Source organism: Diabrotica undecimpunctata, unplaced genomic scaffold (assembly GCF_040954645.1).
Source record: "Diabrotica undecimpunctata isolate CICGRU unplaced genomic scaffold, icDiaUnde3 ctg00002088.1, whole genome shotgun sequence".
NCBI classification, from domain to species: Eukaryota; Metazoa; Arthropoda; class Insecta; order Coleoptera; family Chrysomelidae; genus Diabrotica; species Diabrotica undecimpunctata.
This window is the reverse complement of record NW_027313149.1, coordinates 8,827-22,935: the sequence shown is the minus strand read 5'-3', so window position 1 is coordinate 22,935 and position 14,109 is coordinate 8,827. Positions and strand designations below refer to the sequence as shown.

Genomic DNA, 14,109 nt, shown 5'->3' with positions numbered 1-14,109 from the left:
GCACCATGGTACATAAGTAATCAAACACTTCACTACGACTTAAAGATTCCTTTCATCAGAGAAGAAATCCATCGAGCCACGGAGTCACAAAATGAACTTACCATTCACCATTACTAGCTCATAAATGAGCTAGTAAGGGAACTATTCAACAATGGTCCAGCCACAAGAAGACTAGATAGAATCTGGTTCCAAGACCTACTTCAAAACTAAACCAAAATAGAATAAGGTGAGACATCATTGAAGTCTCTCCTTCAAGCGCAAAACCTGTAACACATTTACTTAATACTCTAATACTCTGTAATGATGTAGATTGTAAATAAACATATATATAATAAAAAAAATATTAATATATAATAAACAAATTATATTTATATAATAAATGATTCAGTTTCTATGTGGAAAAATATTTATTTATGTAAATATCTTATAATATGTTATTAATATATCATTTTCGTTTATGAAGATGCGGAAATACAATCAAACTGCCCTTTTCTATTTGTTGAGTAGTTTATGTTAAAAGGCCCCATTTTCTCGTATCGGTTTTGTTATCTCCTTCCAGTTATATATTCAGGACCTAAAAGGCCCCGAATTTCACATAAATGGACCTACACTTGACTAATACGCCATAGGGAAAATTGGAAAAGGATCAAAACTTCCCGGCGGATCCCTGTTAAGTTTAAGAGAAATATTTACTTGATGAGATCGTCAGCGAATCCCGGATGGCTTATTATTTATACATATCGATACGTTCACAGCTGTAGTGTTTAATAATTCAACGAGATTGATATGGATGTAGACCCATGGAGATAATACCAATTTAATGCCGATCTGAGTTATCAAACGGGATATTTAAACGTTTCGTAATATCCGCAGAGCTATTAACTTATCCATATATCAGTATTTTTGATATATAAATTCATTGCGAACGAGATAAAAATATACACATTGGCAAAATATTTCGAAAATCTGCATATTTGGAATTTTAACGTTTGCGGCTTTAAAATTAATATTAAATTATTAATATACTAATTTTTTTTGCGATCGGATATAAAGACTGTAAAGTAGAGTAAATAAAAATATTGTTTGTAGCAAGTCAAAAAAATACATACTATATAAAAAGGAGTATAAAACGTAACTTAAATGTACAGGGATGAGTGCCTTAAGAACTGGCAAAATAACGCAAAACATAGAAAACATAATACGTTGTGAAATAAAAAGAGATGAAACTAGTAGAGGTAAGAAATTATCGATATTAACCTATAATTTACTTTACATTACATTAGAATTGTCGAAAATTTCCCACCTTTAGACGTTAGCTTATGAGCTGGTTGACTTCAGTCATAGTAATACGTATCACGTAATGTAAGTAAAAACAGTTTAAGTAGGAGTATTTTTTTATCCAAAATTAAAGAATTGATCAATAATAAACTATGATTTGAGACGTCGCATACACTCTTCTCAATACAGAATTATCATAGCTTGTTATTCTATATTCGTCAACACAGAAATAATTACCAAATTACTAATAATTAAACTGTTTATTTACATTTGCTTTATTGCCTTCAATCAGTTTTTAATTTATGCGAAATTTAAAAAATGTAAATATTCGACGTCATACTTGTAATATTATGACTAGACTTCGGCAAATATGCATATTGCATATTTTGCATATTGTGCATATTTTATGCAAATATTTCATATTTTGGCATATTTGTATAAAAGTTTGCATAAAGTGCATAAAAGTTCAGATTTTTATACTGTATTTGAAAATTTTTAAACATACCAATTTATTTCAATTCTTGTATAAAATTTTGTAGTCATTTTAATCAAGAAATGATCTACGTACGTAATCTCTACAGGTACAAAACATTTACAATTTCAAAGAAGATCAATTTAAGTAGCCCTCAACATTCTTAGAAAGTCTCGGTCACTGAGGCATTCAGTTATTGGATAATCGCTAAGGGTTCGCTCATTTGCATTTTATGATCTAATCCCCAAATCTATCTACAATTTATTGTATCTTAACAGCAGGTAAACGGCTAATAGTTTTGTTCCGAATTTAGGGATTTTCCAAAATCTCCCAGTTTATTGAATTAGGTACCTAAATATTTCTAATTTGATGCTCAGATTTGTAAATCATTTTTGTTTTGATATTCAAAGCGTAAACACTCGTTGTGCGTAACAAAAAGGAAGATTGTGATTTTATAATGCCTAAAACAACCAGTGCTTCAACTTGGATTACACCGTATAAAGAGCTGTCTATGGATATGGGAAAAATCTACTGTTCAGTCTGTGGCAAAATTGTAAGTATCTAATATTTTCTATTAAATATCTAATATTTCATACATACAGGGTGTTTCCAAATGACACTTACAACGTTTGACTGTAGATACTTCTCGAAAAATTGAACAAAACGATATAGTTAATGAGGGGTCAAACTTATTTACTTTTCGAGATACAGGGTGTTAAAATTAAAAAAAATTAAATTCTTTTAGTTAATAACAACAATAACTTTAAAACCAATAAACGTATTTACTTGAAATTTAGTACTCGTAGGTTGTTTTTAAATGAAAAATAGCTTCCTTTAGTGAGAAAAAAATGTCCATGGTACAATACAATGGTGTGTATTTAGAAAAAATTTTCACCTTTACTTTTTTATGAAGTCAGCTATTCTAAAACACAATTATTTTTATTGTAATTGAATTAACAAAAAAAAAACTTTTGTTAAATTTTAAAATAAGTTATATGATATACTAATGGTTAGTAACAAAAACTAATTTGTGGATTAATACTGCATTTAAAACACTTAGCGAGGGTTTTTTTTTCCAAACCAGTTATTTGATTAACCAAAAACACCTTGTATATTTTTATATTTTAAAGGTTGGGTTAAAATAAAGGTTTTTATTTTATTTATAGATAGCATGTGAGAAGAAATTTCAGATAGACCAACATGTGAGAACTGCTTCACACATTGCAAAAAAAGGAAAAATAGGAGGAAAACATCAAACTTCAATGGCTAAATGTTTCCAATCTTCTTCAAAAAAATTAGATGAGCAAGAAACTTTTAATGAAGACTTGTGTCACGCATTAGTGTCTGCAAACATACCGCTTTCAAAATTAGCAAATGTAAATTTTAGTGCGTTTCTAAAAAAAATATTACAAACTTAATGTTCCAAGTGATCGGTCTCTAAGAAGAAATAATGTGAACGGGCTATACTCGTCGGTGTTAATTAATATTAAGGAAGAAATTGCAGATAATTATTTTTACATATCTGTAGACGAAACCACTGATTCCTCAGGAAAGTATATTGCTCATTTATTGATTGGTGTTCTTAAAGAAGATACCTTACCAAAATCTCATCTTATTTCATGCCAGCAACTTGAGAAAACAAATGGTTTAACAATTTCGCGTTTTATACAAGAAACATTAGCAACTTTTTTTCTTCCGACAACTATTCCTTCTAATAAATTACTGCTTATTTTATCGGAAGCTGCTCCTTATATGGTGAATGCAGGACAAAATTTAAAAATATTTTTCCCAGATTTAATACATGTTACTTGTGTAGCGCATGGATTAAACAGAGTTGCAGAGGAAATACGAAAAAAGTTTCCTCTTGTAAATACCATGATATCCAGTGTCAAAAAAGTATTTCTTAAATCTCCTATAAGAATTCAACTTTATAAACAAATGCTACCTAACATTCCTCTTCCACCACAACCTATTTTAACGCGATGGGGAACATAGTTAGAAGCAGCTAATTTTTATGCAGATCATTTTGTTAAAATAAAGAACATAATTGATACGTTAACAGATGAAAGTTCCCAATCTCTTTTGGATTCTAAACAAACTTTTCAGAGTAACTTGCTTCAACAAGAACTTTCATTTATAAAATCAAATTTTAGTTTTGTTCAAAAAACAATTACTCAGTTAGAATCACCAAAACTGTCATTGTTCGAAAGTACAGCATTAATAAAAGAATTTGCGTCATGTTGTCGGAACGTTAGAGGTAATATTGGAAAAGATATTTTAAAAAAATTTGAAGCTACTATGGAAAAAAATAAAGGTTGCCATATTCTTTCTGAAGTAGTCAGTGTTCTAGCTGGAAATATTTCGGAAACAATTAATTTAGAACCAAATGTTTTGGTTAGTTTGAAAAATGCTCCCGTTACATCAGTTAATGTTGAACGAAGTTTTTCCATATATAAATATATGTACTCAGACAGAAGCCACAAGTTTTTGTTAGAAAATTTTGAACACCACTTGGTCATTTATTGTTACCATAATTCTAAATAAGTTTATTCATACTTAAAAATGATGTAGTTACTTAAAATAAATGTAAATCTTAATGAATAGTAGGAAATATTTAGTTATGTACACTTTTTTTTTAAATAAAATTGTTACTATTTTCCGATTTTTTTATTTATTTGTATGCATATTTTGTAAAATATTTGCATATTTTCGGGTAAACACGTGCATATTTATGCGCATATTTTCTACATTTTTATTTGCATATTTGCCGAAGTCTAATTATGACTAAGTCAACTATTTCATAAGCTAACGTCTAAAGGTGGGAAACTATCGATAGTCCTAATGTAATTTAATGTAAATTAGAGGTTTCTATCGATAATTTCCCACCTCTACTACTTTCATCTCTTTTTATTTCTCAACGTGTTATGTTTTCTATCGTTTGCGTTATTTTGCCGGTTCTTAAGGCACTCATCACTGTATACAAACAAGAACACATATTAAACAGAAAAATATTTATGGCAAAGTTACGGTAAGCAGTTCAGTGGATGTTCTGCAATGTGATATATTCTTCTGACCAGTAAAAACAATGTTTTAGAAGATATTTTTTTATAACTTTATCGAAACTATTACAGCTTAGCTGTTTAAAATATTTTTGGTAAAACATTGTAATAGTTATAATTAAGGCAATTTTTTTCTGAAAGACGTAATCTACAGCGATTTGTTCGTAGGTAGTTTATTAGAGAGATATTACCAGAAATAACTGAAGATAAAATCAAAAAATCCATAAACGACATGAAAAGAAATAAAGCGGCCGGTGAGGACAAAATACTGACGGAACTGCTAAAAGAAGGAGGAGACACGATAAAAAAAATGCTAAAAATACTGTTCAACAAATGTCTGTTTGAAGGTAAAATACCTAAACAATGGAGAAATGTCAACACAATCTTAATACATAAGAGAGGAGACCGAACAGACCTAAACAACTACCGTCCTATTTCCCTTTTGTCACAACTATATAAAACCTTCACAACAATAATAAACAACCGACTAACCTAAAAACTTGATAACTACCAACCAGTGGAACAAGCCGGATTCAGGAAAGGATACAGCACAATCGACCATCTATATGCGCTTAAAATCTTAATTGAGAAAACCAATGAATACAACCTTCCGCTGTACTTAGCATTCGTAGATTATGAAAAGGCTTTCGACAGCATTGAACACTGGGCGGTGGAAGAAGCTCTGGTCAATAGTAGCATAGATTCAAGATACCGACAATTGATACATGATATTTACCAAAACGCAACTATGGCCGTAATTCTGGACGACAAATTAATAACGGATAATATAAAAGTTAAACGAGGAGTCCGACAAGGCGATATAATTTCACCTAAACTGTTTACCTTGACCCTCGAAGATATAATAAAATCAACAGATTGGGAAAACAGAGGAATATGTATTAACGGAAAGTACCTAAATCACCTTAGATATGCGGATGATATACTTCTGATCTCCTCGAAACGACAAGAACTAGAATTAATGCTGAATGAACTTCATGAAAAATCACTGCAGAAGGGCCTAAAATTTAACTTCAACAAAACAAAAGTAATGACAAACACGGAAGACCAAGAGGCAATAAAAATACAAACAGAAAAAATAGAACAGGTAAATGAGTATACCTATCTAGGACAAGTAATCAGAGCTAACAGAGAAAATCAAACAGCCGAAATATCGAGACGAGTAAGAATGGGATGGGCAGCGTTCGGCAAATTTTCTTACGTTCTAAATAATCAAACAATCCCTTTATACTTACGAAGCAAGGTATATAACTCCTGTATAATACTGGTGCTCACCTACGGAGCACAGACATGGACATTTACACAGGCCAATTTGGATAGGATAAGGAAGGTACAAAGAGCGATGGAGAGACAAATGTTGGATATATCACTTAAAGATAGAAAACGTAACCAGTGGATCAGAACCAGAACAAACACAGTAGACGCGATAGAACAAGCAGAAAAACTGAAATGGGAATGGGCTGGACACAATGAACGTCTCCAAGACGGACGATGGAAACAATGCCATTGGAAAGTGGCGTCCATACAATGCAAAGAGATCAAGAGGCAGACCACAGATGAGGTGGAAAGATGACATCAGGAAACAAGGAGGTCCCACATGGCAGAGAACACCTCAAGATAGGGAAAGATGGAGAGAACTGGGGGAGACCTACATCCAACAATGGAAGGATAGAGAATAGGTTCAAAAAAAAGTGACTGTTTCGCATATTGTGAATGTGGACATCAGACTGCTTTATTAAAATGTGATATGAATGACATTTGATTTGAATATGATAAAGAATCCACCTCTACATTGTGTCTTTTTCATTGACTATAATGTTTCCTTGTTTGTCAAGTAGACTATTATCAGTTGACCTATATGATCCAGTTATTTCTTGTATCTTTTTGTAAATTAAACATGTCATTATTTTTCATCAGTTCTTCTATTTCTATTTATATTTTATATTTTTCTATTTTCTATTGGTCTCAAGATTTCATCAGTTTTCCATTGTTGATTGCGATTAGTAATACTTTTATACTTTTAGGTTGTTTCTTGCATGATGTTTTTTTGCCGCATCCCATGGCCACGTCTTTTTATCTCTCCAGGAATCTTCATTGATTGCCTGGTCCATCATTGTTGCCACCATGCAGTTGGTGGCCTTCTATGTTTACTCCTATTAGGCGTAGTATAGTTAAAAGAACTAATGTTCTTCCATACGCCTCAGATACTCAAGTCATACCAATTGTCTTCTCTTTATTATTTTAGTTGTTCTGTGTATTCTATTTGTACGTCGCCTAATTTAATTACTTGGTATATGCTCTAGTCTAAATACTTGACACGCTCAGGAGAAAATCAATGGCTACTGCGTCGTTTATCTTTTTTTTTTAACGTTCCTGTCATCAGCCTGATCCATATGTCAATGTTGGCTCTAGAATTATTGTATTGAGTATCAATGTTATATTAATGGAAATTCGATTGGACCAAAGAAATTAATTTAGAACATATACACTCTAATGTCTCTATTGAACTGTGCGTCGGATGTCATACTCAGAAAAACCTTTGTCAGATATAGTACTACATAGATATTTATATTCTTTTCACTATCTTATTTGTCTTAACTATGTCTTCGCGTGCCTTAGTCTGTGGACTAATGAGAACGTCGATTCGCATGACCCCGTCTTGAATATTGGCCAATTAACCTAAAAATTCCTAAAGTATTATGTATAAATATTAGTGAATTTCGGGCCAAATGGTAAACAAAAAACCCTTAAGATTCTCATCCCATGAAATGTCTTGAAATTTGCCACAATTATCGAGAGAATAAATATTCTCAACAGAAACTTTACACTCAGAACCATCAACAGCCCCCAGTCAGACACCCAAGCAACTCTACAAAGTTCCTACTCTTATCTAGGTCACGTACGAACTCAAAAACCAATACACAAAAACTTCACATTCCGTCCATTCTAATGCAGGCTTGCATTGACGAACTCCCGGGCGAATACGCTGACATACTTTAAGCTACTCCGCTAGCTTACCGAACCTTCCTACAACCTTATCCTTTTCTTACCTTGGACAGGGAGAGATTGGTTTTTTGCGGTTTCTCAATCTCCTCCGAGTCCTCCGAGAAAATAGCAACTATTTTCTCACCTGAACTGGTAAATATTGAGACTGTCTATCGAACTCCGATAAGCGATCAATAACACGAATTTTAGTGCAATACACTAGTTCTGAAGTTGATCGTAGATCGGTATAAAGGGCTTGCAGGAACAATGGTCACTAGAGAATACAGTTTTCGTTTTTGCCAGATTAGCTCACACACATTCACATACAAAAACACTCTCACACACAATTCTCATACTGGCATGACGGTCAGAGAAGGCCTCTTTCTGCTACCGAAGTAACCTCGCTTTTAGCGTCCCCAGCCAATAACCGAACCTTGGACTCGCCACAAATTCTAGGGTCAGCTGAGGATGTCTAAACGTCTGACGGAAATAAAGTAACATCAAAATGGTAGTTTCCATCACTATCATGCCATCACAGACATTCACACTGGCTGGGCCACCTATGGCAAAACCGCCTCTCGAAAGCTGACGAGGCTTGGCCCTTAACGCAAACATCCAATAACAGAATTTTGGTGCAATATACTAGTTCTGAAGTTGGACGTAGACGTAAAAACGGCTTGCCAGAACAATATGTAGTAACTAGAGATTCGGTCTTTCTCACATTTAGCTCAAAAACACAATCATTACATTCTGGAAAGAACATCATATCCAGAAAAACCTTCGACCTCTGATTCAACCGGCGACTCCATCTCAACAGCCTCCAAGATGCTCCACAACACACGCCACGACAACTACCTTTTTCCTATCTTTTTCACTGCTGTTCTGCCTTGTACTGTGTCAAACTAACAACATTCAAAGCAAGCCTGAAGAGGATCACAAGATCCTAAACGGAGACATCATGTTCAATCCTTTTCGAAATAAAGAATCCCTTTTCCAACCCTCAAATGAACATTGAAAAAAAGAAGAAGGCCAAACGAAACAGTAATTCTCCTTGAGTACCTTACACTCTAGGGGGGGCTTCTATCGGGGCTCTGTCCCAGTCAACTTTCTCAAGACTCTACAGCTGCTTTTTACTCTACTGTAAAAGTTGTTTTATTTTATTATGTAAGAAACTCACTAGTCTTTGTCAAGGCTAGCTACATAAACATACATTGTTCTATCTGAGATAGACATAAGCATGGCCTTTTCTCCCCCAAGACGACAATTACAACTCTATATCTTTTTTTATTCCCATATTCGTAAGCATTCTCCTTTGGGAAGTATTTTTATTTATTTATCGTATGGCAATTACAACACATTTAGAACAAATACACAAACACTAGTAATATAGGTATTTGACAAACTTTAAATAGTTACAAACAAACATCAAGTGTTATTATATAATCAATTGACTCTGAAGTTGCAAACAGGAAGTCTTCAGGGCTACCATTGTAGGATCTTGAGGGACACTCTTGAATAATGTGGTCGATGGTTTGGTTCTCCCCACAGTTACATTGAGGAAACGGGTTCTTTCCCCATTTATGTAGCATGTATGCACATCTGCCATGTCTGGTTCGGATCCTATTTAGAGTGGACCATGTTTTGCGTGGAAGATCAAAACCTGGTGGCTTGTGGGTAATGCAGGGCATGTTATTTTGCCATTCGTTCCATTCTTGGGACCATGCATTCGTGATGTTGAACTCCTCATGTATCATTCCTGCCGTTTTCATTGGTGGTTTTCTAGAACGGAGACGGGTATTTCGTGCATCCTCGGTATCTTGATGGATCGGCAGGTTTATATTGTTCATGATCTTTTTGTATTCACGTGTAAGTGCGTTGACTCCTCGTAAATGTGGAGGTGGGATGTGACTTAATACTGGAAGCCATTGGGTGGGAGTTGATTTAATCGTACCAGCTATCGTCCACCTGATTGTCGACCTTTTTTACGTGTGGACTGTGCAGCCAGAGCACAATATTCAGCGGTCGAGAAAACAAGGGCTAAGGCAGTAGAGCGGAAAGTGGAAACCAATGCTCCCCAGGTGGTACCGCAGAGCTTCTGTATAATGTTATTTCTTGTACTCAACTTTTGGGCAGTTTTTGTTAAATGCTCTTTAAATGATAGCTTTCTGTCTAGTGTTACGCCCAGGTACTTCGGTGTTTTGTTGTGGGTAAGTGTGGTATTTTCAAACCGTATGTTGAGTTCCTTTCCAGCAAGTTTATTGTTCAGGTGAAAGCAACTAACTTCTGTTTTGGATGCATTTGATAGAAGTCACCACTTGCGAAAATATTTGCCCAATGTATATAAGTCTGCCGTCAGAACTTCTTCAGACATTTCTAGTATTCTGCATCGTGTAGCGAGGGCCCAGTCATCGGCGTATCCGAACTTTCTTGACCGTGTTTCCGGGATATCTGCTAGGTATAAGCTAAATAGTAGTGGAGAGAGCACTGACTCCTGTGGTAGGCCATTCTTAAGTTTCTTTGGTGGGCTGATATCTGTGCCCATCACTACTTGAAACATTCGGTCGTTGAGCATGCTATCTATTAGGCGTGCTATTGGTTTACAGGAGATCGCACGGAGAATTTTGTATATAAGGCCCTCTCTCCATACTGTATCGTAAGCTGCCGAGAGATCAATAAATTCCGCTGAAGTTTTAAGTCTTCTTTGGAAACCCGCTTTGATGTAGGTGGTGAGTGACATTACCTGGTCTGCACAGCTTCGTTCTGGTCGAAAACCCGCTTGTTCGACTGGGATCGCCTGGAACAGTTCTGTACTGATTCTATTATATATAAGCCTCTCTAATAGTTTGTAGATGGCAGAGAGAAGCGCAATCGGTCTGTAGTTTTTTAGGTTGTCGGCTGGTTTGCCTGGCTTTAGTATGACTATTGTCTTAGAGCGCTTTAGTTCTTGTGGAATATTTCCAGTTACCATGATGTCTGTGAAAAATCGAGCCAGCCAAACTTTTGTATACTTGCCACAATTTATTAGGAATTCAGGGTGAATATTATCAAATCTTGGTGCTTTTGCTGGCTTAACGTCTTTAAGAGCCTTTGCTATGTCTCGCTGGTGAAGGGGAGGGAATGCTCCGTTTCTGTGGCTACATGTTTTAAAGTTTTAAGTTCTCTCTTTACGAAGATGGTGTGTGCTTTATCCTTTGTTGTGTGCTGTTGTTGTACTGGGTACAAGTATTTTTATTTATCTGTGTTTCCTTAGCATGTAATTAATATCATCTTTACAGTTTGCTATTTTTACTTGATCATCTGAGAAAAAAATGCCAGTAGGTAGCTTTTACAAAGTGTAATTTCTTAAAACCAACCCGAATTCAATTTTTATTAGCATTGTGGGTCACACAGTATATATTTATAAAGTAGAGACTTGTAATTAACAAAGTATTCTAGAAATATATACTCCCATTAACCCTTTCTCCGGAGTGAATTGACATCAATCGCTTAATTAGATTACTTACTACGACATGGAAGTTCAAGTGTCGTAAATTTAAACCTAATTAAATCTGGTATTAGAGGCCTGTCGCCTTGAACTAATGTTATTCGCAATAAATATTTTGCTGTGACGGATTAATTATTAGCTTTAAATAAACGCGTATTTGTATGTTTATTTTCGGAAGGCAGCGTCTATTTTTAAAGCGTATAATGAAATTTTAAGCGTTTGCTATAAAATAGAAAATTTAAAGTTGATTAGGTAAAAGCAAGCTTGGTTAATATTACGTTAGGACAGATTAGGTGGATAAAATTCTGTATGAAATTTATCCAAGTGTTATTAGGCCTCTAGAAGTAAAATAATTTTTACCTTCAAAAGATGTTTTTACTCATCGAAAATTTGTACCCAGGAAATCCCGGGTAGCAAACACTCAAAACTTCTCTGACTTTCATGTAAATTGTAATTTTAAATAATTACGTAAATTCTACCCATATAGAACCTAAAACAATTATTAGATAGTAGTTAGAGTGACTGTGGAAAAATTACTGTATTTTTGTTCATTTTCCTAGGCTATAAAGCAAACTTTTGAATAAAACATCAGCACATCGATTACAGTTACTTCCGAAGTTTCCATGATAATGGACGAACGTTGTTAAAAGTGTTATAGTTTAGTAATTATAAATGTAAATAAATATTTACTTTTATAAAGATTTTATAAAATACAACAAGGGACTGAAAGTGGAGGTTGATCTAGAGCGATGTTAAATATACTGAATATTTACTGTTATAAAAAAACATACAGAAGTTCAAACACTTCACCATTGTATTTAGGGGAGGATGGGGCATCATGGACCATGGGGGTAATGTAAACCACATCGGTTATTTTGTTTAAAATTGGCAACACTGCATCTAGTAACTACTACAAATATCCGTAGACATCTTATCTACTTTTAGTATGAGTGTGAACGCACGGGGAGTACGTTCAGACGTGTTATAATTAAAAACACGTGTTTCGTCGCTGCTGATCTAAGGAATTTACTACTTTTGACTAAAGATTTCTCGGTAAGTAGACATGATTATTTTAACATTTTGAAACTGTGGTGTTGCTTGTAAAATGTGCTTTTAATAATTAAGATTTGCTTTTGATACGTTGTGAACTGGTACGTTAATTTCCATATTTTGAATGTGTACTACGCATGGGGCAACGTGGACTAGGAGTGGTTCACATTGCCCCATTATATTTTCTTGACACTTTTTTAATTATATGCTTCTTTTGCAGTTAGAAATGGTACGAAATTATGTGAGGAAAACTGAGCAACAATCCTGGTCTCTTGTTGCCTTGAAGAATGCTATCCGGACAGTTAAAGCTGGGGAAATGGGCTATTTAAAAGCTAGTAAAGTTTATGGTATCCCGAAAGCAACGTTAATTCGCAGATGCAAAGAAAAAGTAACAAGAATTTCTCCTGACGAAAAGGGTCTAGGTTTCTACAAAACGGTTTTTACCAAGGAACAGGAAGAAGAATTGTATAATTATATCTTAGATATGGAGAAGCGTTTATACGGAATTACTTTGCTTGATCTTCGTCACCTAGCTTTCCAGTTAGCCGAAAAAAATAACATAGACCATCCATATAATAAAACAAACAAACTTGCAGGTTTAGATTGGGCGTACGGATTTCGAAAACGGCACCCAGGGCTTTCATTACGTAAACCCGAATCAACATCTGCTGCAAGAGCTGAAGCTTTTAATCGTTACAATGTAAAACAATTTTTTGATCTGTATAAAGCTACTTTGGATTCTAAACATGTCAATCCAACGCGTGTTTTTAACTGTAACGAAACAGGTCTAGGTACAGTCCCCAAATGTAATAGTAAAATCTTGGCGCATAAAGGACGGAAACAAGTTGGACGGCTTACTTCTGCTGATAGAAGTGGAATAACAACAGCCGTTATTTGCATGTCATCATCGGGAATCTTCATACCGCCGATGTTAATCTTTGCAAGAAAGAGAATGAAAGTTGAACTCCAAGCTGGTGCACCTCCAGGTTCAATATTCGCCTATAGCGATAGTGGCTGGATAAATAGTAAACTCTTTTTAATATGGTTTCAACATTTTCTTTAACAAACGAAACCAAGTGAAGACGATCCGATCTTATTGATTTTGGATGGACACAGCAGCCATACAAAAAACATAGAAGTAATTAATTTGGCTAGGGAAAAACATGTACATATCATTTGTTTGCCTCCACATTCCACCCATCGAATGCAGCCAACCGATGTTGGTGTCATGGCTCCTTTAGCACGATATTATGATATGGCATTAGAAAAGTTTCTTAATAACAACCCAGGCAGAGTGGTAACAGCTTTCCAAATCTCTAAAATTTTTGGTGAGGCTTTCTTACAAGCTGCAACACCTTTGACTGCTATTAACGCTTTTAAAAAATGTGGGATAGTACCTTATGATCCCAATATATTTACAGACCTCGATTTTGCACCATCTGCTACGACTGAAAGAGATTTGGAGAATAATAGTCTACCAGTGTCAAGTCAAGATGAGGCAATTCCTTCAACTTCAACTGCAGAGCCTCACTTAAGTCAAGATGAGGTAATTGCTTCAACCTCAGTTGCAAAGCTTCATACTGGTAACGATTTTCAATTGACAATTTCCCCTGCACACAATAGAGCAACAACTTCATTTGGAGCAAACAGCCCTAAAGACATTCGTCCTCTGCCAAAGAGAAGTAAATTAATGGAACCAAAGAGGAAATCCAAAAAAGGTAAAACGGCTGTACTGACATCTAGTCCGTATAAGCTAGAATTAG

General features: G+C 34.8%; 1 protein-coding gene across 1 annotated transcript; it reads left to right on the top strand.

Moving 5' to 3' along the window:
* The first annotated feature begins 12,572 nt into the window (after positions 1-12,572).
* LOC140431829 (uncharacterized) lies at positions 12,573-13,409 on the top strand. Its single transcript, XM_072519708.1, has one exon. It carries the CDS (start codon positions 12,573-12,575, stop codon positions 13,407-13,409), a length of 837 nt encoding a protein of 278 aa, XP_072375809.1.
* The last annotated feature ends 700 nt before the right edge of the window (positions 13,410-14,109 follow it).

What these genes read in the sequence shown, in the direction of transcription:
- LOC140431829 (XM_072519708.1), top strand. Translation starts at nt 12,573, where the DNA reads ATGGTACGAAATTATGTGAGGAAAACTGAGCAACAATCCTGGTCTCTT.